Source organism: Bicyclus anynana, chromosome 25 (assembly GCF_947172395.1).
Source record: "Bicyclus anynana chromosome 25, ilBicAnyn1.1, whole genome shotgun sequence".
Lineage (NCBI taxonomy): Eukaryota > Metazoa > Arthropoda > Insecta > Lepidoptera > Nymphalidae > Bicyclus > Bicyclus anynana.
Genome location: NC_069107.1, coordinates 983,519 through 1,008,823, shown reverse-complemented (window position 1 = coordinate 1,008,823; position 25,305 = coordinate 983,519). Strand labels below are relative to the sequence as shown.

The 25,305-nt window shown below is 39.2% G+C and overlaps 1 protein-coding gene across 10 annotated transcripts in view; it reads right to left on the bottom strand.

Moving 5' to 3' along the window:
• The window catches only part of LOC112055019 (muscle calcium channel subunit alpha-1), a 78,219-nt gene that overhangs the window by 28,163 nt on the left and 24,751 nt on the right, over nucleotides 1–25,305 (bottom strand). For 9 of the 10 annotated variants that reach the window (XR_008252112.1, XM_052889215.1, XM_052889208.1 and 6 more), the window contains exons 3-18: nucleotides 15,981–16,204; nucleotides 9,406–9,511; nucleotides 8,822–8,961; nucleotides 8,642–8,748; nucleotides 7,818–7,970; nucleotides 7,471–7,667; nucleotides 6,886–6,989; nucleotides 6,151–6,329; nucleotides 5,205–5,317; nucleotides 4,183–4,298; nucleotides 3,174–3,276; nucleotides 2,559–2,710; nucleotides 1,710–1,827; nucleotides 1,538–1,630; nucleotides 592–712; nucleotides 40–125 (exon numbers count right to left, since the gene is read on the bottom strand). Coding sequence is in view for 9 of the 10 variants with exons in the window: in XM_052889215.1 (XP_052745175.1) it covers nucleotides 40–125; nucleotides 592–712; nucleotides 1,538–1,630; nucleotides 1,710–1,827; nucleotides 2,559–2,710; nucleotides 3,174–3,276; nucleotides 4,183–4,298; nucleotides 5,205–5,317; nucleotides 6,151–6,329; nucleotides 6,886–6,989; nucleotides 7,471–7,667; nucleotides 7,818–7,970; nucleotides 8,642–8,748; nucleotides 8,822–8,961; nucleotides 9,406–9,511; nucleotides 15,981–16,198 (2,106 nt within the window). In the remaining variant the exon portion in view is untranslated. The remainder of the gene's footprint in view (nucleotides 1–39; nucleotides 126–591; nucleotides 713–1,537; nucleotides 1,631–1,709; nucleotides 1,828–2,558; nucleotides 2,711–3,173; nucleotides 3,277–4,182; nucleotides 4,299–5,204; nucleotides 5,318–6,150; nucleotides 6,330–6,885; nucleotides 6,990–7,470; nucleotides 7,668–7,817; nucleotides 7,971–8,641; nucleotides 8,749–8,821; nucleotides 8,962–9,405; nucleotides 9,512–15,980; nucleotides 16,205–25,305) is intronic. The other variant, XM_052889210.1, reaches the window with a different exon arrangement.

Here is a 25,305-nt window from a genome sequence, read left to right as displayed (position 1 = left end):
ATAACGTAAAAGTATATATATACTATGTATTATACTTACTCCTTCTTCCTTCTCGATATTGGTCAGCGACTCAGCATCGGCTAGATTGTCCACGGCGATAGCCAAGAACACATTCAGGAGGATATCTGTTTTACAGTTAAGAAATGTTTGCAGTTTCTATTTATTAATAATAATCTTGACACCTTAAGAAGCTTTCGCTTAACTGTTGGATCAAGAGTCGGATACAGAAGGCAGTGATTCTTGAGACGGTGCGTATTGTGAGGAGGTTCCTCACTCTGGAGCCCTGACCACCGGTTGCTTGGACACTCAAATGTCCCGCAGCGGGAGGGTGGATTTTTTTTATATAAATTTTTAATAATGTTTTGTATTTTATACTTATATTGTTAAAAAATTAAAAAAGAAAGAAGAAATAAATAAATGAGAGATAATAATAATCGTTGTTTTAAACAAGAAGAAAAAAATTGAAGATGAAATTATTTGGTGTTTATGCGCTGATAAACTATTTAGACTAACTAACTAAAGATATTTCACATCGTAAAACTACGCAGGAGTTATTCACATTTTTGTCGATATATTTAGTGTAAAGGATACAGTTGCCGCAAATGAAGAGGATAATGAAGTAGATGCAAGCCAGTATGCCAAACGTGCCTACGCCGCCGTACGCCTTGATGCCTTCATACATCACTGCGTTCCAGTCCTCGCCTGTGAGTATCTGAGACAAAGTTATTTTTTAATACCATAAATAATAGAAGTAGCATATTGCGTTTGCACTTTGTATAATGTTGCTTGTCTGTAGGTTTTTTAATGTAAATACTTTGGAGAGTGAGCGAGGGACTCTACTTTCTATTCTCTATATAAACGAGTATTTTGTACGCCTGCAAAATGTCGCTAACTATCTAAACTATCCCCGACATATGTAGAGGATAGTTTTTCACCCTTACCACAAGCTCTTAAAACCGTAGCGATTCCACAATGATTCCATATTTCGTACCCTGAGAGCTAAGCTTATTAAAGGATTATTTCGTACAGCGATCTTGGACTCATCGACCATTTCATTCACTCATTTGTACCACTTACTGAGGTAACATTACTTACGCCCTTAAATAAGATGGTCAGATATCGTGATGTAAAACGTGGTGTAAAGCCCCTTGGAGGGTCATCTACTTAGCCTATCAACTAGTTGACGGCCTCCGTGGCGCAGTGGTGTGCGCGGTGGATTTACAAGACGGAGGCCCTGGGTTCGATCCCCGGCTGGGCCGATTGAGGTTTTCTTAACTGGTCCAGGTCTGGCTGGTGGGAGGCTTTGGATGTGGCTAGTTACCGACAAACCACCCTACCGACAAAGACGTACCGCTAAGCGATTTAGCGTTCCGGTACGATGTCGTGTAGAAACCGAAAGGAGTGTGGATTTCATCCTACTCCTAACGAGTTAGTCCGCTTCCATCTTAGATTGCATCATTACTTACCATCAGGTGAGATTGTAGTCACGGGCTAACTTGTAGAGAATAAAAAAAAGTCTTTAATCATAAAAAAATACCTGAAATACTGTAAGGAGCGCCTGCCAAAAACAATCGAAGTTATGTCTGTCCTTCTCTTCCACGGGGTCGTAGTTAAACTTGCCTCCAAATACCTATACATAAAACTAAATGTAACGTTTATAATACGAATGGTAGTCAAGAATATTGCAAACACAACAGAATATCTGTAACCTGCATGCCGAGCAGAGCGAAGATCATGATGAAAAGGAAGAGCAGCAGTAACAGGGACGCGATGGACTGGATCGAGTTCAGCAGCGATGCTACCAAGTTAGACAACGATCGCCAGTACCTGTAGAAGAAAAGAAAGGAAACGCATTTAGAAATCTGAAGATCTGAGTGGTTTTGTTGCTTTCTCGTTAAAATCTGCTGAAATAAAGTAACTGTCAGGGCCGGCCCGTCCATACGGTGAACGGAGCAGTCGCTCCAGGCGCCAAATCCTAGAGAGCGCCTAAATGATAATCCTACTCAGCCGTAGACGGTTCTGCGCCTGATTTTCAATCGGTCACCCCAGAGTACGGTCAAGATCTTCACGTTCATTCTTACTTTACACTCATGATTTGGTATCTTCATACTATTAGGAGCAAACAGGAGATTCGCCATAACTGGATCTCGCTCCATTTAAAAATTTACTACGGGCCGGCGCTGGTAACTGTAAACAAACTTTGCAAAACTGCAAATTAAAGTTTGCCTCATATAAGCGACCTCCTCCTCATCATCATCATATCAGCCGATGGACGTGCACTGCAGGACATAGGCCTTTTGTAGGGACTTTCAAACATCACTAATGGCTGGATGCAGGCGGCTCAGGACCGCCTGCATCCAGTGAATCCCTGCGACTCGTTTGATATCGTCAGTCCACCTGGTGGGGGGTCGACCAACACTCTTTCTAGTACGAACCCCACATCCACCGACTTTTCCAACTATGTGCCCCGCCCATTGCGTGTGGTGGTTGATGATGATCAATCAGTTTCAGTCAAAGCAATGAATCATTTCAAGCAGCTGTGCTAGGGGTCCACGTACTTGGTGACTTTGAAGACGCGCAGCAGCCGCACGCAGCGCAGCACGGAGATGCCGAGCGGCGGCATGAGCTCCGTCTTGGTCAGCACCATCTCGCTGATGGAGCCCACCACCACGAAGCAGTCGAAGCGGTTGAACAGCGACACGAAGTATCCCTACTCAACAATAGTAAATACATAGTTATACCTACTGACCACAACTTAACCGGATCTTTTGCGACCACGACAACAAGTCGTGGTCGTGCGTGTGGTGTCTTATTTGAGAGTGAGTCAATCTTAAAAGATAGATGAAAAGAATTTTACTGTCGCGATGTTTTTTAAAACTCAAGGGAAAATATTACGTGATACCTAAGTACATGATTTTAAAAAAACTTTCAAAAGGAATATTTTTTAACGTTTTTTAAAGATCGTGATCAACTATATATTGTAGGCTTGTTGGTAAAGAAAAATACTTTTTAAAAACATTAGAAAAATAAATTAAAACATCGGTATATTATGTAATAACATAAAAGGTATATGATGGTTATCAAAATGGTTATACGTACATTACTTACATACATTTGTTAAAAAATATTTTATCTATTCAGAATAAATATAATGCTTTTACATTAGCACCAACCTGTAATCCTAAGCTGTACATCTTCACCAACATCTCTAAAGTGAACAGCGCCACAAATATTGCGTTCCCGTACTCCTGGAAGTAATCCATCCACGGAGGTTGACTGCAAACAAAACCAATAGTTCAAAGTCAAAATCAAATGAAAATATTTTTCTTCATTAAGAATACTTGTTATTTGAACCTTCATGATACTTCTATTGCAAGTTCCTCGATTACAGGTGATATTAACATTCATTATTTAGGTTATTGTAGAGGAGAGGTATCAGTTTTGGTATAAATAAGAGGGTATTTGATTGAGCTCAGTTGTTTGTCAGGCAGCGTAGACGCCGTCACGCTGCCAGTCGAGTTAGTGATTTTGTGCAGTAATGTTTTTTTGTGTTGTAATTATTGCTTATCATAAATTGTTTAGTGTGGGCATAGAGAACATGTCGGCAAGGTGAGTGTTGGCTAGTTGGAAGGGATAACTTAAACCTACTCCCAAGGTCACAAGTCTTGAGAACTGTGAGAGTTGCTGATAAGCTGGTAAATCATGTACCTAGGTATCACGTAATATTTTTAACCGACTTCAAAAAAGGAGGAGATTCTCCATTCGACGCGTATGTTTTTTTTTGTAATGTTTGTTACCTCATAACTTGGTCATTTATTAATTCATTTTCAAAATTATTTATTTGTTTGAAAGAGTACACTTCCAGATTGGTCCCATTTCATTTTCATGAAAATCGATTCAATAATTATGTGTTAAAATCAAAATAATTGAAATACATCTTTGAAGTCGGTTCCATTTTTTTTTAAAGAATATTTGCCAAATCCATTTGTTTTTTTTTTAATATGACCAATATTCTCATTTCCCTCCAACTAATCGGGAAAGACTGTGCCAGGAGTGGGTACGACAATAGACCAACGGGGCGGGGATCGAACCACCACCCCTCCGTGATGAGTCCGATATTTCTACTTCTCATCACTCGGTCGCATGTTAGGCCTACTGAAAGTGGACAAGTGTTCGACTCACTGGTAGTGCTCGCTGGCCAGCACCACGGTGTTGAGGAACACCAGCACTATGATGAGCCAGTAGAACGTCTGCGACTTCACCGCGCGTCGGCACGCGCGCTTCATGCGACGATTCACCTTGACAAACAACGTACAATATTGGATAGAAGCAGGCGTTACTTTACGGAAGTTCATCATGATTATATAATGATTTATTTATTTTGCTATCATCCGCGAAAAGCCGACAAACCCATGCGACAACGTCACCCAGGTCCGACGAAATACTCTCTACGTACGTTTCACACCGAAACCGGAGCATCCTCAGCAGATGTTGACTCTACAACGTGCAATTGCACATTGCTGTGACCTGGGTGACGTTGTCGAACAGGTTCGTCGACTTTTCGCGGATGATAGCAAAATAAATAAATCATTATATAACGTAAAATAAGTTCTTTTATTCCCTTTTTTTATTTCTGAGTTACGGGAGATACTATGTATTGAAAGTACACGATATATACTCAGAGCATCGATCTCCTATTAAAAAGTGGATGCACATTCAGCGACCAAAAAACGTCCCCACTCAATGAGTGTCAAACACAACTTCTTGGCACTCGCTTCAAGTAGTCGCATTTGTAAATTCAACCTTAAACTTAATCCTTAAGTTTGACTATATTTAAAAGCCTTTAGGTATAATTTTCTTTACCAATAATTCTTAACCTGTCAAAGCAAAATTGGCCAGTTTTTAAGTCAAATTTTCTACATGATTGTGCGTCCTTTTATTATAAGAGGTCAATGTCTCAGAGGCACAATCCGCCCACTTTAATATATTCGCGTCATATTAAAGTGGGCGGATAATTGTGCCTCTGAGTATATTATACAAATTCATGTATAAAGTTATTTATTTGCTATTAGTTTAATTTTACAATAATATTAAAACTACGTACCAATCTATATTAACTATCTACAGCTGTTGTAGTGTCTTTTAGTTTTAGTATACTCGTATAGTACTAGCGGACGAAATTCTGTTTTTTATTAAATTTTTACCTTATCAAAATCTTTTTTCCATAATTTTCCTATGGATACTTTCTGCTGCTCGGGCGCCTCTATTCCCAAGTGGTCCGTTGAATCGTGCTCGTTTTGCGTTTGATTTAAAAACTCTGCAAGAGGACAGTAATCAATGAAATACCGCGTTGATTCAGTGGTTAGTCTATGTGACTTCAGATTATAAGGGTCCTGGGTTCGAATCCTGGGATTTTGTTTTCTCGCTAACAGCCCGAAGTTGGGAAGTTGGTGGTGTTACACTCCCGTGCCGCGGAGAGTGCTTCAAATCGTCGGCTTTGGTTATCATCCTTAACAACCCACATTCGGCTCACTGTTGAGCCCGAGTCTCCTCTCAGAATGAAAAGGGTTAGGCATTAGTCCACTACGCTGGCCAAATGGTCTCAAGAATTTTCGTTGTGTACCTACATCTTAGGCCTACTGGCTTGAATGGACCTTCAAATTTTTGACGGCCTCCGTGGAACAGTGGTATGTGTTGGAATTACAAAACGGAGGTACTGGGTTCGATCCCGGCTAGGTCGCTTGAGGTTTTCTTAATTGCTCCAGGCTGGTGGGAGGCTGCGGCCGTGGCTAGTTAGTTTAGCGTTTCGGTACGATGTCGTGTAGAAACCGAAATGGGTGTGGATTTTCATGCTACAACTAACAAGTTAGCCCGCTTCGATCTCAGGATGCATCATCACTTACCATCAGGAGAGATTGCAATCAAGGGCTAACTTGTAAAGAATATAAAAAAAATATATTTTCGACCAATATAAATTGCCTTTGAGTTGAAATATATCTCTTTCGTCCCAGAGCAATATTTTCGGTTCCACTGCTATTTTGACATTTATCTTTCTCTCGTCTCAAAATACATTGTTGTGGTATGTATTTTAGGCCTATTAGTCTGAATGGGCTTTCAAATAGGCTATCAATGTTGATGACTTAGTCTTACCAATACCATAATCTCTCTTTTGGTCCACAGCGTCATGCTGGTCGGCCAGCGGCTCCAAGTACTCAGCCTGTGTGATCCAGTCCAGATACCCCTTCAAGTCCTCTTCTAGTTGCTGCTTCTCGCGTAGCTTTTGGAAGTCACCACGGTTCTTTGCCTTTTCTCTTTCTTTGGAGAACTCTCTGAAAATTTGGGATGAATAAAATTTAATGCTTATACTTGGAATTTGTACAGTATTGTCTTTTGTTTTCTGCTCTTTTTTGGGTGGTCGAAGAACAAAATTTCAATTGATTACAATCTATAGGAATTAACTGAAAATGAATAATTTGATAACAAAGAAGAAGTCTGATATTAGTAATTACAAAAAAAATACGAACAATATAATTAAGATGATAAGACACAGAATACAGAATGAAATTGTATTATATTTCCTTTAAATTTTTTAAAAATTCTGTACACCCCAATTTCTGGATTTTCACGCAGTTTTCACATGTAGATAAAGAAGTCTGGAACATTGAAAAGTTTCCGAAAAGGCAACCAAATTGGGGAGTTCACTAGTTGCAGATCGTGGTGTTTGAAAGTCTTTACCAGAGACCTATGTCTAGCAATGCATGGAGTGCATTGCTAGACATAGGTCTCTCGTCTCTCGTCTGATGGTAATGATAATGAGGATGATGATGAGGATGATGATGATGATGATTAAAATAATTATGAAATGATTATCATAAGTAGCCTTACCCAGACAGGACACCAAGAATAAGGTTCATGACGAAAAAGGCGCCCAATATGACCATCGAAACGAAATATATCCACTCCCAACTGTTCCCCATCGCGTCTTGAATCTGTAACCAGAATTGTTGCAACTTTAATAAAATCTAAAACGTTAGTTTCAGAACGATATCTTTGTGTGTTACGTCATTTGACGTCATTTATATTCACGTATTATTTAAATGAATTAATTTTTATAGAACCTTACACAGTCAGTTTTACTTTATGAAGAGCATTGATTACTCAAGGTAATTCATGTTTAAGAGCATTTGGAGCTATTTCCTGGAATAGGTCGTGTAAAATGAAAATAAACTAAATCGGTACCATAAAACTCACGGACAGACCTTGAGTAATGTAACCCTGTTCCTGAACTAATTCCTGAAATTTTGTGTTTCTACTAGTACTAGTCAAAAAAGTGAACTAAAGGAGCTTATACACTCAGAATACAGAAAAACACACACAAACGCACTTGTTTGACGCGTTTTATTTACCACTACATACATATACCAAATTGACGTCCCGGAATAGATTGATCATACCAAAAGTAGCACTCACATGGTACATAACATCCGTCCAACCCTCAAGCGTGATGCACTGGAAGACGGTGAGCATGGACAACCCGAAGTTATCGAAGTTGGTGATACCGAAGTTGGGTCCGATCCACCCCTCGCGGCACTCCATGTCTTCTCCGAGGAGAGAGCAGTTGAAGCCATTGTCGACGTCGCAGGGATGCGGGTTATCCATTATTTCCCCTGAAAGCATATCAAATAACATAAAATTTAAAATTTTGAAAAACCCCTGAAGGTCATGAAATTTTAATTACACGAGTTAATTACACTTTCGATGGAGTCATCAATAACCTAAGTTACTGCTAATATTTACGTTTTGGATTTGGGATTTACCTGTTGATTTACTGTAGCACGACTTGTGCATCTTCCCCGAGAACAGCTCCAATCCAATGATGGCGTAGATGATGATGACGAAGATGACCAGCAGCGCGATGTGTAGGAGCGGCACCATCGCCTTCAGGATCGAGTTCAACACGATCTGTAGACCTGGAATGCGAATTCATTTGATTTATATTGGCTTTTTACACTCTCTTACAAGCTCCGATGATCCAATGAAGTCTCCGGTCGAGACGACCTGATGTGAAGTTATATCAAACAATGACAGTGAAGTAAAGAGCGCAGACACATCATGTGCATTATGATACGTTCCGCTCAAATGGCAGGCAGGCACTTTTAAAGGTCATCATAACTATGGTCCTACACTGGGCTTGCTGGTCTCCACTCAAGAACACGTCTGTCCTAGCAGCCATCTGACCCGCCCACTGCCAGTTTAGTTTGCTAATCCTTTGGGCTAAATCCATTAATGTAAATTGTGTATGGCTACACTAGCGAATTGGGGATGACCTGTAATGCTAGTGTAAGTTTGTAAATAAATAAAATAAAAAAAAAACAAAATTACTCTCGATATCATAGAGATTTCCTCGTTACGGATTTTTTCCTTCAACTGACCATTGACTCACATTATTTGAAATCGTGCTAGGTCTTCCAAGCGATTTAGAGGTCCGGTACGATGCCGCGTAGAAAGCGTTAGAGTATGGGTAAAATGACCTTGTACCTCTTCCAAATTAAGTCCGCTTCCATCTTATTCATCGTCACTTAACATCAGGTAAGGTCGCAGTCAAGAACCAACTTGATTAAAAATGGTAGAGAGTACTCACTGGGCACTCCAGAGACGAGCCTTAATGGTCGCAGCACTCGGAAAGCTCGCAACGCCTTAACGTCGAAGGCATCCTTGAATATACTCGACAGCACCGTACTCACCATGCTGGAAGACAACACATCTTCTATAAAAAGGAAATGTTGGCCTTAAAATGATGACGATGATGATGTATATTTACCCAATAACAACAATAGTGAAGTCGAGCAGATTCCACCCGTTCCGCAGATACGAGCCCTGGTGCATGACGAATCCATACGCGATGATCTTCATGACGCACTCCCCCGTGAATATCACCAGGAATATGTACTCGATCTTTTCCTGGAAAATTTAAATTCATTTATTATAGAAAATAAGTAGAAAACAGAAGATTTGTGTTCAGTTTAATTTGTCTCAATACTAAAGCCTTCCAGATGTTCATTTCAATTGTGCAATCACTTATAATATGAAGTTACCTATATTAAATAGTGACTGAATAATTTAGTTGTGAAGAGAGACAAGTCGGAAGCACCTATTTGGGCGCAAGGTCGAAAATCAAACACCATGGGACCCCAACCTCTTTGAACTATGTACTTGTATGTGCCCTGTCCATTGCCACTGTAGCTTTGTGACTCGTTTTGTGAGTAATTCGATCTCTCTGAATGACTCTGAGCATTCTTATGTAATTCATAGTTGGCGACTAAGGTTAATTAATTCATATTTAGTCTTGGTCTCTAACTATGACTAAGTTATTAAGATAAATGAAATAAAGAAAACTATACTTACTAAAACCCAGTTGGTATAATTGGAGTCGCTTGCTGGAAAGGGCGTGTAGACTGCCAGCGCCACGCAGTTAGCAAATATCGTCGTCAGGATCATCCATTCGAACGGCCTATAGCTGTAGCTAAGGAAATATTTGGGACCCAAGATTTTGGTTAACTAGTGGACCATACTAAAGTTACCGTGGCCACTGACTGTGAGCCTTTAGCCTTTATAGCATTATTTTGAAAACAATTGAAGTACTCAAGCTCCAGCAAATTACCCTGTGGTACCCCAATTTTAATCTGTTAAGTTACCTATTGGACCCAGTGGACCGGTATCGTGAGAGCCGAACAATTATTTCGCATTACGAACAGTAAGGAAGGCTATACAAATATAACCATCGCTAGTAATAGTTATCATTCAAAGTAAAAGAAATTGCGTAAGTGAAGATTAGTTTAATCAAAAAAATTATTTTACAGATTCTACGAATAGTTCAGTACTCTCGTATACGTTTTGTAACGTTGTGTTATAACAAAATATAAATAAATAAATCCCTACTCACGAATCGGGAAATGTTAAGACATTCATATTCCCGCTACACGAGATCAAAGACCCCGTAAGAGTGGGCGTAGTTCTAAGAAATGCATTCGAAATAGTCTTACACTATAACTGAGTTTTACAACGTGAGGAGTAGTTATAAATCATGGCGAAGTGTGTGTGTGTGTGCTACTCTGGCGTGACACGAGGAATTTATCTCTAACCATAACTTTGAGATTCTTGTGATATTTGTGTTGACCATGGGTTAGGTTGATCTTTTAATAACTGAAATGCGATTCTGCTATTCCGCTATATACTCGTCGATGAAATATTCGCCTACCACAAGTTTCATTCGAATTTGAACTTTTCGATTTGTATGGAATGAAAAATAAAATGCACTAGCAACGAAGTTTCCATGGAAACCAACGATAACTTAGCGCTGTAACTTTACAGTATTCGGAGGCTTTACTACACAGTTAAGTCCTCGCATATCTCTTTTCCATAATCGGGCTAGAAAGTAGCTGATATTCTATTCCACACTATTAAGCTACCTTTGTTCCAATTTCCTCTAGAAACTGTTTAAGATATTGTGCTATTATTGGAGGTCTCCATGGAAGTCGGTATTAAGGTAACTTGGAGCAAGACGCATGAATATATTTTGGAGAGTTTGATTCAAATGTAATTTTGGATGGTGGGTACATAGCGTAGTTCAATCTCGTTCAATTTATTAGCAGACGGATACATGTCCTATACAGAGTAACCTTGGAACTGAGAGAAAATTTTGATACTACGACAAATTATTAGACGGGTTTAGATAGAAACTTAAAAAGGCAAAGGCTTAGTAATAACTCTGAAAGATTTGACTTTTCAAAATCACTTAATATGAAAAGCACACATGTAATAAATTAATTTGATTTGTTACAAAGCAAATCATTTACCATCCGCTAGATAAATATTAATTTTAATGAAACCATCATTATTAATCACTCCGCACATACTTTTAAAAACACTTGTAACTAGAAATACATCTCAGTCGCTGACTTATTGATGAGTTTCACTATTTTCCCAGCTTCCAGTTTGTTAACATTGTACGTCGAATAAAAATTGCCGAACATTCAGAATTACGTGTTTAATGCCAAGTTCCGTGACTGTTTCAATTAAATACGATTTGTATGTTTGTACGTTCACACTAACAGCTCGTTTACAACACAATTTGCTAGCAACGAACGGTTTAACGGTGTTTAATTACGTGTAATATTGTTTAGGACATTGTTATAAACTAGTCGTTTATTGGCGGGTGTCTGGAATTTCTTTCACGTCATGTTCAGATTGTTTTAGCTTTTTATACGTATAAGCTTTTATTTGACTTGCAATGTACTGGCCTCACTCAACTGACCCTATTTTGTCAAACTGTTGAGGCTTTTCCTAAGTAAGATTATAATGAAATAAGATATATTAAGAATAAGAGACAAAAGAGACATTATGAATGAATTTCTACAATTACTAGTTAAAACAAGACAATATCCCATTCTTTAATATCTAGTCTACATGCGAAAATTGCATGAAATCCTTTCGTATTGGCAGTCATTATGTAATTGAATAGTTCATCATCGACATTATCATCATTAACAATGTACTTCTACTGCAAGACATAGACCTCTTGTATAAACTTTCAAACACCATGGTTTCGAGGCGCCAGCATTCAGCGATTTCCTTCACCTACGGGATCGACCAAAACTGCGCTTTTCGGTGCATAGTTCCATCAGGAATGGCGACTTCTTAGGACGCCAACATCCATTGGCTCTATATACATATCAACTAAATAATTTTGTTTTACTATGTGCCCTGCCCATTGCCACTTCTCGACTCGCTATGTCAGCTATAGTTCTCTGCTACTTAAAGATATCTTTAAGTACTAATACTAGTAGCTACTATGTTTATAATGCAATAGTACTTACTTTGTTAAAGCGTGAATGAGTTTTAATTCAGTAAAAGCATTGTTACGTATGTCAAAAGCATTTCCGCTTGAAGCGTTATTTCCTGAAGGGTGGTATTCTGAATGTTTGTCGTCCATTCACACATGGGTTGCATTGTTTGGCGCAAAGCCAAGAGTTTTTCAAATTTTTTGCCCGTGGATTGCTCAACGATGTTTTGTTTATTTATGAAAGGGCGTTGTTCTTTTAATCAGATGCATTTGGTCGAGTGTTATTGCGCTTGTTACCGAAGTGCATTAAGGTAAGTGCTCTTTTTTGTTTTTTTTGTTGTTATTCGATCAGAGCAATATTATTTTTATGGTCAGGCCAATCAACTTCGATGCTAAGAACCGCTATGTTTTGAAACACTCTTCCGGTGGTGAACTGAGATCTTTCATTAATATAAGTTTCTCTTTTCCCTACTCTTTTAGGAATTGCTTTATAGTCGAAAAAAAACTCTTCGTAAAAATCATCATCGTATCGAAGAATATTCTAAAAGGCCAAATCGGTTTATCCGTACTTGAAATTTGCGCTTCGCAACACATTTCATACATTAATATTTATATTATAAAAAAATAATGTATGAAAGATTGATAGAAGAAGTGAGACATTGCGAACGTCGTATCACGCACAGTGCTATGGAGTGAGAGGTGGGAGAGAGCTATAGTGAGGAAGATTGACCTCATCAATGTACTCTATGATTGACCTAGAGAGAGAAATCACGCAATGTAAATATTAAAGAAATAAATTGAAAAAATTAAATTTATAATTTACATTAATTTTCAACATTTTATATATTTTAATGACAGTTAAATTCCTAACCTATCTTCCTTTTTCCCTTCCTCTTAAGTCTCGGAAATCTAAAGTTTTAGATTTGTATAAATATAAACAAGATTTATAAATTGGTTCGCCAAGGAAGTTTCACTTCTGACATGTGTACTTTGTACGCACGCATTTTTTTAAATTAACCAGGCGAATGATTGACCACTTCTAAGCTATCTTATCAGTCGCATACATTTCAAATATATGTGGAGGCCATCAGTAATTGCAAGATATCAACAACACAAAGGGCCCGGCAACAGAACAGTGGCTTGCATTCAATCGAACGTACAGCGCCAATAAATCCCGGCCGACGCTTCACAAGCTGTAGTTCTACGCCCACTGAGACGAAATCAAAACATACGGCTTTTTATGATAGAGTAGCCGACGCCCGCGACTTCGTCCACGAAAAGATCTTTTTCAGAATCCATAGATTTTATGGGATAAAAGCCCACCTAGTCCGCATTAGTATATACCTACTCGGTGTTGTCGTTATCAACCCATATTCGGCTCAATGCTGAGCTTGAGTCTCCTCTCAGAATGAGAGGGGTTTGGCCAATAGTCCACCACGCTGGCCTAATGCGGATTGGCAGACTTCACACACGCAGAGAATTAAGAAAATTCTCTGGTATGCAGGTTTCCTTACGATGTTTTCCTTCACCGTTTGAAACACGTGATATTTAGTTTCTTAAAATGTACACAACTGAAAAGGTGCATGCCCACACCTTCCGGAATCGGAAGCAAAGGTCATATCCACTGGGCTATCACGACTTTCTACTCGGTGTACTGTTCAAATAATAATAAATTTTCGAAATGCACACTGTTTACCTATCAACTCACCTACCTTATCTTAATCTGACGTGCTGGTTGAGTATTTCTGAAGTTAGTTTTTTTTTCATTACCCTAAACGCACCCACTAATATTAAGGGCTCATACTTGATAGAGGTACTGAACAACGTGCAAGATATACCACGATATAATCCCGTATGTTCATCGAGTAACTGCTATTTCTTGTCGGTAGGAATTGAGCTTGCAAAAACTCAACGTCAGAGACGAGCGTTGCAAATCATATGTATTTCATCAAAACCCATTTAGCAAATCAAACAAACAACACCGAAAAATATTAGCAAAAGTAGGTATCAGTGCAATAACGGTTTTCATTTGTAAAAAGACAACACAGCTGTGGCCTATATTCCATCCGATACTCAGAGATGCACATGTTACTGTCAATGTTCGCACCGCGGGCAAAGTCAGTACTGCCTGGGTAGTAACGAAGTCTCCAACTTTTTTTCTTATTCAAATGGACCGTTGAATAGATTTTTTATAAATTTTCTGATTGTGTATTTGCTGTAGGCTTCCTAATGGGATAAGCTGCGAAGGGGGAGGGGAATAAACAACAACAGCATTACCAAGGGTTTGCTAGAATCAAAGCTAGAGCTTTTAGAGCGTAGAGGGATGAAATATTTCTCTAACAGCGTCTACTGTGATAGGCACTAATAGAGTTTGTTAAGCAAGCTCAATCATAAAGTCCCCGTGACCTTTGGAATATTCATAAACTTTTGAAAAGCGTAAGTTCTCAAAAAGGAGACTAAATATTAATTTACATAATCTGGCCATTTGCCTACAGGCAAAGACGTACGGCCAAGCGATTTAGAATACCGGTACAATTTCGTGTAGAAACCGAAAGGGGTGTGGATTTCATCATCCTCCTAACAAGTTAGCCCGCTTCTATCTTAGATTGTATCATCATCATACCACCATAAGGTGAGATTGTAGTCAAGGGCTAACTTGTGAAGAATAAAAAAATGTACCCGGGCATTATCAACTCTGCACGACGCGCTCGATTCGCCCGTAACACACAGACGAAAAATTGCCAATACCTGATGGCATCCGACCAATATATTCATCCATGCATGATTAGATTGTTCAACTTCGATCGCACTACAGCTCGGCCTCTTCAAAACTAGAATGCATATTGTGCGGATCTGCTCTGCCAAACTATATCTCTATAGATATACGTACAGATTCATTAGGATTTATCGTTCTTTGTTCATAATGCAATGTTGTATTGGTACAGATTAGTATATTAGTCAACTGGCAGACGCTGGCCACTTCGTCCGCCTATAAGATCTGAGTTAGAAACGAGCTTCACCCATGTTTACTGAATGAAAAGTATATTCATCCGCGTGGTTCCCGTTCCCGTAGGAATATGGGGATAATATGTAGATTCCTTCCTCGATAAATGGGCTATTTAACACTGAAAGAATTTTTCAAATCTGACCGAGTAGTTCCTGAGATTAGCTTGTTCAAGCAAACACACCAACTCTTCAGCTTTATAATATTAGTATAGATTAAATAAGTCAATAAATATATTGCCAATGTTTTGCCTAAAAAACTCTAGTCTAGGATAAGGAGTAAGTCTAGTAGGTATATTTAATCGGACCAAGGTGCATTTAGATTCCGCGTAACTTTAATTTTAAGTTTTCAACTTTAATTATCACCAATAAATATGGCGTTTTAAAACTGCTTGTAAACTAAACCTATTTGGATAGAAGCAGGCGTTACTTTGCGAAAGTTCATCATGATTATATAATGATTTATTTATTTTACTATCATCCGCGAAAAGCCGACGAACCCATGCGACAACGTCACCCAGATCCGACTAAATACTCTCTACGTACGTTTCACCCCGAAACCGGAGCATCCTTAGGAGATGTTTGCAAATATTTTTGAACCTATCTATACTAAAATTATAAAAAAAAAAAAAAAATTCAGGCATACACCCATATTAAGAAAAAAACAAAAATCGAAAAAAAAAAACATACATACAGCCGAATGTAGAACCTCCTCCTTTTTGGAAGTCGGTTAAAAAAAGTCAAAATAGTATAGGTAAAATGTCAGAATAATATGAAATGTCAGTAAAAAGCAGTATGGTCATTATTATTAAAGTCCGTCAGGTTAACTTACAATTTCCGTATCGGCATGGGCACTGTAATATGTCTGTCACAGCAGTGACGGACTTAAATACAGTCGAGCTGAAGCTGAAGAGTTTGTTTGATTGAACGCCTAATCTCAGGAACTACTGGTCCGATTTGAAAAATTCTTTCAGTGTTATATAGTCCATTTATCGAGGAAGGCTATAGGCAATATATTATCCCCGTATTCCTACGGGAACGGGAATCACGCGAGTGAAACCGCGGGGCGTCAGCTACTTTGCAATAAATTAATTTTGATTGGATTTGATGATGATGATGATAAATGAAAGGATACTTCCACTCGACGATGTCGATGCACAGCTTTCGCAGCGGGTTCTTCAGCGTGAGACAGAACAGCGCCCGCTTGGGCCGCTCCTGCTGCACCTTGGCGCCGCGCCGCGCTGGCTTGCGCGGGGCGACGGGCACCGGCACCAGCGGGCCCGCGTCCGCCGCGCCGCCCGCGCCCGGCGTGGTGGGTGTGGCTGCATCCTCGCCGCCGGCTTCTGGGTTCATATTGATCTGGGGACAATATATTATCATATTGACGACTTCATATCGACGACCTCCGTTGCGCAGTGGTATGCGCGGTGGATTTACAAGACGGAGGTCCTGGGTTTGATTCCCGGCTGGGCAGATTGAGATTTTCTTAATTAGTCCAGGTCTGGCTGGTGGGAGGCTTAGGCCGTGGCTAGTTACCACCCTACCGACAAAGACGTACCGCCAAGCGATTTAGCGTTCCGGTACGATGTCATGTAGAAACCGAAAGGAGTGTGGATTTTCATCCCCCTCCTAACAAGTTAGCCCGTTTCCATCACAGATTGCATCATCACTTACCATCAGGTGAGATTGCAGTCAAGGGCTAACTTGTAAAGAATAAAAAAATATATATATTATTTAAACGGGTACATTCCACAATAAAACGAGATTTTTAATGTCGATATTTCGACCCAGTTGCATGGATCGTGGTCGCGACGTCAGTCAGACGGTGGTTCAGTTCCGTCGTGACCACGATCCATGCAACTGGGTTGAAATATCGACATTAAAAATCTCGTTTTATCGTGGTATGTACCCGATTAAATAATATTCATAATGAACAACCACGAAAAAAGTTTAAAATCATTAATATATTATTCATTAATTACTACTACTGGACTGGACTTAAACACGATGTGAGGTCTTGGGTTCGATTCCCGCCCGTTGGCCTATTGTTGTGCCCACAGAAATTTGAGTCTGAATTTGTTGTGGGCTCTTCTCGGACCAAGGCGCATTTGGAACCCTCGCAACTTTAATTTAAACTTTTTGACCAATTACTATCACCATTATCTAATAACTAGCTGATGCCGCTCGGTTTCACCTGCGTGGTTCTCACCCCCGTAGGAATACGGGCATAATATATATCCTATAGCCTTCCTCGATAAATGGGCTATCTAACACTGAAAGAATTTTTCAAATCTGACCAGTAGTTCTTGAGATTAGCGCGTTCAAACAAACAAACTCTTCAGCTTTATAATATTAGTATAGATATAGATATACGTTTCTACAGTGCCTGTGAACTAAGCCTAATTTATTATATGAACTTTGACTATCAGAAAATAGAGCACTATGCCTGCTTAGCACATCCAATTTCAAAATGAATCGGACTTATCAGAATAGCAATCCGCGAGCATCGATTGTAGACAGAGAAAGTAAAGTTTCATTACTCTGTCAACGATCAATACATAAAATAAGTCTATCAGCCGCTCTACAGAAATTCTTTGATCTACGCAGAATATATTAATAATATATCAAGTACGGAATTCCGCAAAGTAACGCATGTTTTCATTCAAAACCCCAAGTGTTTAACTCAAAGTAAACATTAATCTATAATATGATTTAATAACAACAATCCGCCCGCCCTCCGGTCGCCGGGACTTGGTTACTATCCGTTTTATAGTGCTTTTATTAGTTTGTAAGATACGACCGTTTATATCATAACTTACATTATAAATTGAACTTTATATCACAAAGGATACAACATCGAAACTACTCGGTACAAACGAGAGCCTTGAACTCTTATAAGTACATGACACTGATGCGATAAGTAGACAGAGAAGTAAATAGACAGATAAAGAAAGTATTATCACATACCATATAAAAAAGAAAGAGTATAATATTGTATTGTTTTGGGACGTCAAAACTCCGTATCAATGTATCGTATATTATTATAAAGAACATTGGGCACAATCTTACATTAAAAGGGCTTACGGAACTCTAAAAATTTGCTAAACGAAATTACCAAATGCCGTTTATTTATTTTTTTTGATACTTCGAAGTTCATCACTGAACATTGAAAAACAACCTTAATTCGGTTGAACAAGTGTTAAATTCAATTGACAAAAATATCCTCTGCCCCAGCCCGAGGTTTCGTTATGTGACGAAGGTTTAAAGTGATATACAATGATACATTCGTTTCATCATTAATCAAGTGTCGACCGCCCGTTGCGAAGGCCGAGCGAGTCATTAGGTGCACAGGTTCTATCAATCATTGGAGAAATTATGTGACGTATAGATAGATAGGTCGACTCTTTTATCTACTCATATATCATTTAAAGTCAATTAAGAAATTAAAAACTGACAAAATATATATTTACATAAACAAATAATTCAAATTGAAATTGAAATTATCTGTAATTTTAAAATAATAATCTTTTTATAAATGTATGTGTGAGAGGTGTGAGAGGTGTGATAGCCCAGTGGCCTCTGTTTCTGATTCCGAAGGGTGTAGGTTTGAATCCGGTCCAGGGCGTGCACCTCTAAGCTTTCAGTTAATGTGCATTTTAAGCAATGAAGTGAAGAAAAAACATCGTGAGGAAACAGGCATACCTGAGAATTTTCTTAATTCTCTACGTGTGTGAAGTCTGCCAGCCCACGTTTAGCCAGCATGGTGGACTAAGGCCTAACCTCTCTCATTATGAGAGGAGGCTCATGCTTAACAGTGAGCTGAATGTGGCTTGTTAATGATGATGATGGCACACAGCACAAGTTAAATAAAAACTTTTAAAAGCGCGAATACAGTAGCGTGCATAGTGCTTTTAATGAATAACAAAGTGTCAACATACAAACAAGCGTGGAAAATGTGGAATTCTCTTTATCGCTATGTGTAAACATTTCCGGCGTTAGAGCCAGTGCCCTAATTGTGCGCGTGTAACGGGCCCTTAACACGCAACCACCTCTACTAATTAGTAATTAAAGTTTGTAACTAATTTGAAACGACATACTATAAAGGTAGGGTAAGGAGAAACGTCTTATATGTGAGTCAATTTATTATCACTGCATTGGACTTTTGAAAATGTACTTTTTAACGTGGCAACGTTCTATAATTCGATGGAGCCGGCTGCACACTCGAAAAAAGATGACGTCATGTGTCGTTCCCTCGCTCTTGGATTGCCAACTTTTTTTACAAGAAATAAGGTATATTCTAGTCTATGAAGATTATTAAACAGTATTTTAGAAAAACGAACATTTTCTTTTGAAAAATGCAACCATTCCATCATTATTTTCTTATGACGTTGTCACGTTCAACTATCGTCAGTAAACCGACTTTACAGACAACCGATTTTTTTTTGACGGCTTCCGTGGCGCAGTGGTATGTGCGGTGGATTTACAGGATGGAGGTCCGGGTTCGGTTCCCTGTTGGGCCGATTGAGGTTTTCTTAATTGGTCCAGGGCTGGCTGGTGGGAGGCTTGGGCAGTGGCTACTTATCGACAAAGATGTAGCGCCAAACGATTTAGCGTTCCGGTACGATGTTGTGTAGATACCGAAGGGAGCGTAGATTTTCATCGTACTCCTAACAAGTTAGCCCGTTTCCACCTTAGATTGCACCATCACTTACCATCAGGGGAGATTAAAAACTTTGAAGATATACCAGAGAACTTCTTAAAACTAAATAGGAATGGATTATAACTTTCGAAGATTTGTAATTAAGAAAAGTAGTGATTGCAACGATGCCAGGAAAAGTAATAGACAAATACATAACACCAGTCTCATTCCCTCAAAAGGGAGCGACTTGTGCTTGGACTCTGTACTCTGAATCTAGACACGGCTAAAAGCACGCGTCAGGAACATAAAAAGAAAATGTAGTGTGATCACGAAATTACGTCCTATTTAACATTATGAGTCATTTTAATTATAACTTAATATTTGTTTATCGTGATGTGAAAATCACGTCAAATTCGAATATCTTTTATCTGACAACGGTACACCAATTAGTCGTCTATTGTCTACGTTCAAAGGATTTGGTTCTTCCTTCATCCTATCTATAATACACAATACAAAAAGTTTCTTTTGTAAATGTATTGAAACTCGTTTTGTGTAGATGTATTAAAATACCATTGTGTTGAATAAATCCACACTCAAAGTACCCAAGTATTCATATTTCATATTGTTAGTAAATACCTGCTGATTCATCTCGATCGAGAGTTCAGGGAAGACTATTTTTAGCTTCAACTGAAACTGTGGGTGTATCAGAAAAGTTTCGTATGAATCGATTAATGTAACGATCATGTAGGATGAACAATATCACAGAACGCTCAAAGAGTATTGTTGTTTTTTTTTTAATTTTTAAAAGAAAAATTTCACGAAAAAAAAAACAACATTGCTATTAAGGCGGAAATATGCTTACGTGGTGTGGTGTGTCGTGGCGCGCCAGGATCTTACGTTTTCATACATTTAACAGTGCGTGACACGACACTGCATACTAGTATGTTTCTAACCATATTAAATGTATAAAACCGATATGCTTCTGGCGCGCTACAACACGCCACGAGACTTAAGTGTATTTCCGTCTTTAGTTAATTTTTTTTTTAAGCTAGGGTTTCGCCGAAAAATGGTGAAACAAAAAGGGTTTCGAAGTCAAAAGAATTCGGGAACCGCTGATGTAGAGTATGTCGTATACCATTTACGGGACACCCTGTATATACAGCAGTGTCCCAAACAAACGTCTAATTGGTAGACGCTGGGTAAACAGTCGCGCATTTGAAGTCTGCTCATTTCTTTGATTCTCTTGTTTAGAACTTCGGCCACGTTCAAATGATGCACCTTTTGTTGCTACGAAAATAGAGTTAAGGTCATCGCATATCTGGCGTAGCGCATCGTAACGCATTCGTTTTTATCATTATAACTAGCTGACGCCGCGTGGTTTCACTCGCGTAGTTCCCGTTCCCTTGAGAATATGGGAATCTATACTTAATATTATAAATACTAAAGTAAGTATGTCTATCTGTCATGTACCTTTTCACGGCTCAACGGCTGGACTAAAATAAAAATAGAAGGGTGTAAAATAGGGGTTGTAAGTTTGTATGGAAAGTCCTTAACTTTTAAAGTTACAGTTACAAAAATTTGATTAAATCATGAAAAGATACAAAATGAAATGTAATACAAGGATTTAAGAAGTTGATTTTACTTGATTTTTTTTTACAAGTTAGCCCTTGACTACAATCTCACCTGATGGTGAGTGACGATGTAATCTAAGATGGAAGCGGGCTAACTTGTTAGGAGGAGGATGAAAATCCACACTCCTTTCGATTTTTACACGACGTCTTTTTCGGTAGGGTGGTAGCCAAGGTCAAAGCCTCCAACAAGACAGACCTGGTTAAGAAATTAAGAAAACCTCAATCGGCCCAGCCGGGGATCGAACCCTGGACCTCCGTCATGTAAATCCACCGCGCATACCACTGCGATGTTTTTCCTTCACCGTTTGAGACACGTGATATTTAATTTCTTTAAATGACATAGGTAACTGAAAAGTTGGAGGTGCATGCCCCGGACTGGAATTGAACCTACGTCTAGTTAAACCTACGCCTAGTTAAGTATTTAGACCGGAATTAAACCTAGGGCTAGCGTGGTGGACTAAGGCCTAGCCTCTCTCATTCTGAGAGAAGACTCGTGTTCAATAGTGACCGAATATGGGTTGTGAATGATGACTTACATAGCACGAAACAAAGTCGTACTGTTAAAAATATTTCATTCATTTTCTTTGTAGCAAAAGGATCAACCTATATTCCCAACACGATCAGCCAATGTTCTTGCCACCATTCCACGTGGACATGATTTGTTTAGTTATTAGGATAAGTTAGTTTATAGCTTGGCAAATTCGTTCGTAGCACTCCTGATGGTCCGCGTGGGCCGGGAGGGGGGTAGCGATGCCCCGCACGTACGACTTCTTACCCACGCAGACCTTTCCCCCCGTCGCCCGCATATCATGGAAGTGTCATCAACGAACTGGCCAAGCTACAAGTTCCTCATTGTATTCTTTCTCAATAAAAAAAAGAACATTTCTTTTTGTCAGTAGGTTAGATACCTACTTATAGTTAGTTATACAAGAACAGAATGGCAATGGCGTTGAGTCATTGAAAAGTTACGTAAGCAATTTACTTGGTTTCCTTCAGTGGGCGTTTAGTGGAGAAAACTTAGAAGACAATTAAATATTTAACAGTTCATTAGAGACTGTGACTCATGCCAGCTTCCCGCCCACTATATACTTAGATTTAGAGTTCCGTAGCGCATGTAGAAAATGTTTTTATAACACAACAGTGCGAGTTTTGATTTCATCTCTATCCCTCTCCGTCTGATACGATACAATAGACAGGGAGAAAATGAATTTTTTTTGAAGCTCACAATGTCATGCTACATCGCATTGTTACATAATAGATTTACTGTATCTATACTAATATTATAAAGCTAAAGAGTTTGTTTGTTTGTTTAATTGAACGCGCAAATCTTAGGAGCTACTGGTCCGATTTGAAAAATTCTTTCAGTGTTAGATAGCTCATTTATCAAGGAAGGCTATATGCTATATTTTATCCCCGTATTCTTACGGGAACGGGAACCACGCGGGTGAAACCGCGCGGCGTCCGCTAGTCTGAATATAAAGGAAAACTCAACATCGTTGTCCGACTGTATGTCCAGACTATTTTAATCAAAAAAGTGTGGAATTAAGTTGAAATTAGTCCTATTAGATACTCGGTCTTTAATCTGAATAAAAATGAAGTCAAATGCAAAGTTTCAAATCTTTAAAGAGTAAGTGCCCTCGTAAATGGTAATCCAAGTCGCAGCATCCACTTATGCCAGACGTTATTCTTTGCAATTACGACTAAACTTTAATTTTTTCTGTTACTATTAATCATTTTGTGTGCAATAAAGTTTTTATTCTTTTTCTTATAAAAGTAAATTCAAAGTTTCATGTTCAGTCTCAGAAGATGATAATTTATAAATATTCTTTCATAGACAGTTAAGGTAATAGACGAATAGTCGCATTCCCTCAAAAAAAAAAACAACTTATGCATGGACTCAGAAAACAAACGAAACAAAGAGAATCAATTTTTTTTTTCTGATTGTGTAAGTGGCGTAGGCTCCTGGAACCTTATCGGCGTCACCGGGGGGTTTGGGCGAGTGCAGAAGCATCGCCTGATGGGGCCCGACGAAGGCAGAAGCAGAGTAGATGGGTGGAACGACTCTCTAAGGGCATCTCCTTTGAGAGGCTAGAGGGCCGTTCAGGAAGCGTATTTTGGCCTGAGTGTATCAGTCCAGGCGCCCCCAAGAAAGCCCATGTCTGGGTGACGTCAGATATCGGGGACCTCGTCTTCTCCGGCGAAGACGCTGTGTAGCTTGTGTTTGTGCTGCCTGGGAAGCATTGTCTTTCGTTATTGTCATCGTCAGGATAGTAAAGGACGTTTTTTGTGCGTCTAGATCTACAGTCAGCGTTGGAATCGGGGGTGTAGCTGCAAGCCTCAACCACTAGATGATTGGGGTGGGTAATTCGATATTCAGTGGCGCGTGTCAAGTCAATCAACAAAGCCATAGCCTATACATACCCGTCTTTTATTGTTTACAAGTTAACCCTTGACTACGATCTCATCTGATGGTAAGTGACGATGCAATCTAAGATGAAAGGCTAACTTGTTAAGAGGAGGATGAAAATCCACACCCCTTTCGGTTTCTACACGACATCGTACCGGAACGCTAAATTCCGTTATGTGGCGGTACGTTTTTGCCGGTAAGGTGGTAACTAGCCACGGCCAAAGCCTCTCACCAGCCAAAATCTTCCACCAGCCGTCTTCCAAAATGAAACTGTTCTTCTAAAATTCTAAAGGTAATCCTGCCCCGTTCAGAGTAAAACTATGAAGGTTTCAAAGTTAAATTAAAATGAAAATGATTACGAGCGAGGAATTTGCAATTTGCACGTGCCGGCTTTATTGACTTTGATTCGAGTAGCACTCTGGGTGGTTCGTGTCAACAGCGCTATCGGCCCTCTTTGCGATCTCCCTCCTTGACCCTCCGGCGACGCGCTGGCGATGTGACGTCATGATTGGGACAGCACTCATCACCGAGTGACACTTGTGGGAGTTTAAAGGAACTTAAAAAAAAGCATATATCTCCATATTTTTTTAAATTTTTTATTAAACTACTAGCGGACGCCCGCGGCTTCGTCCGCGTGGAATTCAGTTTTTCACAAATCCCGCTGAAACCATTGATTTTCCGGGATGAATGTTAATCCTATATGTGTTAATCCAGAGTAAAATTTATTTCCATTCCAAATTTTAGCCAAACCGCTTCAGTAGCCGCAGCGTAAAAGAGGAACAAACATACTTACACACTTACACACTTTCACAGTTGCACACTTACATACAAACTTTCGCCTTTACAATATTATTGTGATACTAGTATTATAAAGAGGTTAAAGTTTGTGGTGTTGAAGGAGGTAACCTCTGGATTTACTAAACGGATGTTGAAAATTCTTTTACCACTAGAAAGTCACATTATTTGTGAGTATCATAGCCTATATTTTATCCCTGTATTGTCACGGGAACTACGTGGGTGAAACCGCTGGGCGGCGTGGAAATAACACTCCCGTTCCTCTCCACTAGTCGGAAAAGACTGTGTTAAGAGTGGGTACGACAATAAGCCATCGGGCGGGGATCGAACCCCGACCATTCGATGATGAATCCGGCTCTTTTACTGCGGAGCCTTTAATGCTTAATCACGTTAATATTTCCTTATTTCAAGTTTCCTCCAGTGGTTAGCTTATTTGGTTTCGGTTCCCAAAGTACTGGATTCGGGTTTTGAGTTCCGCTGTGAACTTCCGTTCTTAGTTTTTATATCCTCTTATAAATTGTTAGTAATAATTCTCAGCCCGGTTTGAGAATTTGGTGATGCTACACCTCTGCCTCGGAGAGTACGTTAAACAGTCCGATGATCATAAAATAATTTTACATCTAAAGTCTACCTATTATATCTCTATATTTATCACTGACTAGTTGACGCCACGCGCTTTCACCCGCGTAGTTCCTGTTCCCGTAGGAATACGAGGATAAAATATAGCATATAGCACCCGTAGATAGTGTAGCTTCCCAACATTAAAATAATTTTTCAAATTGGTTCAGTAGTACCTTTATATCGCAAACAAACAATCAAATCTATCCTTTTTATAATATTATAGTATAGTACATAGTATAAAAGTATAGATAAGGAACCCTTGCTCTGTAGTGCTAACTAGACTTACAAAAGACCATCTATAACATAGCCACATGCCTATTATGATGCATCGAGCATTGCTAAATTGACATTGATTTGCAATACCGAA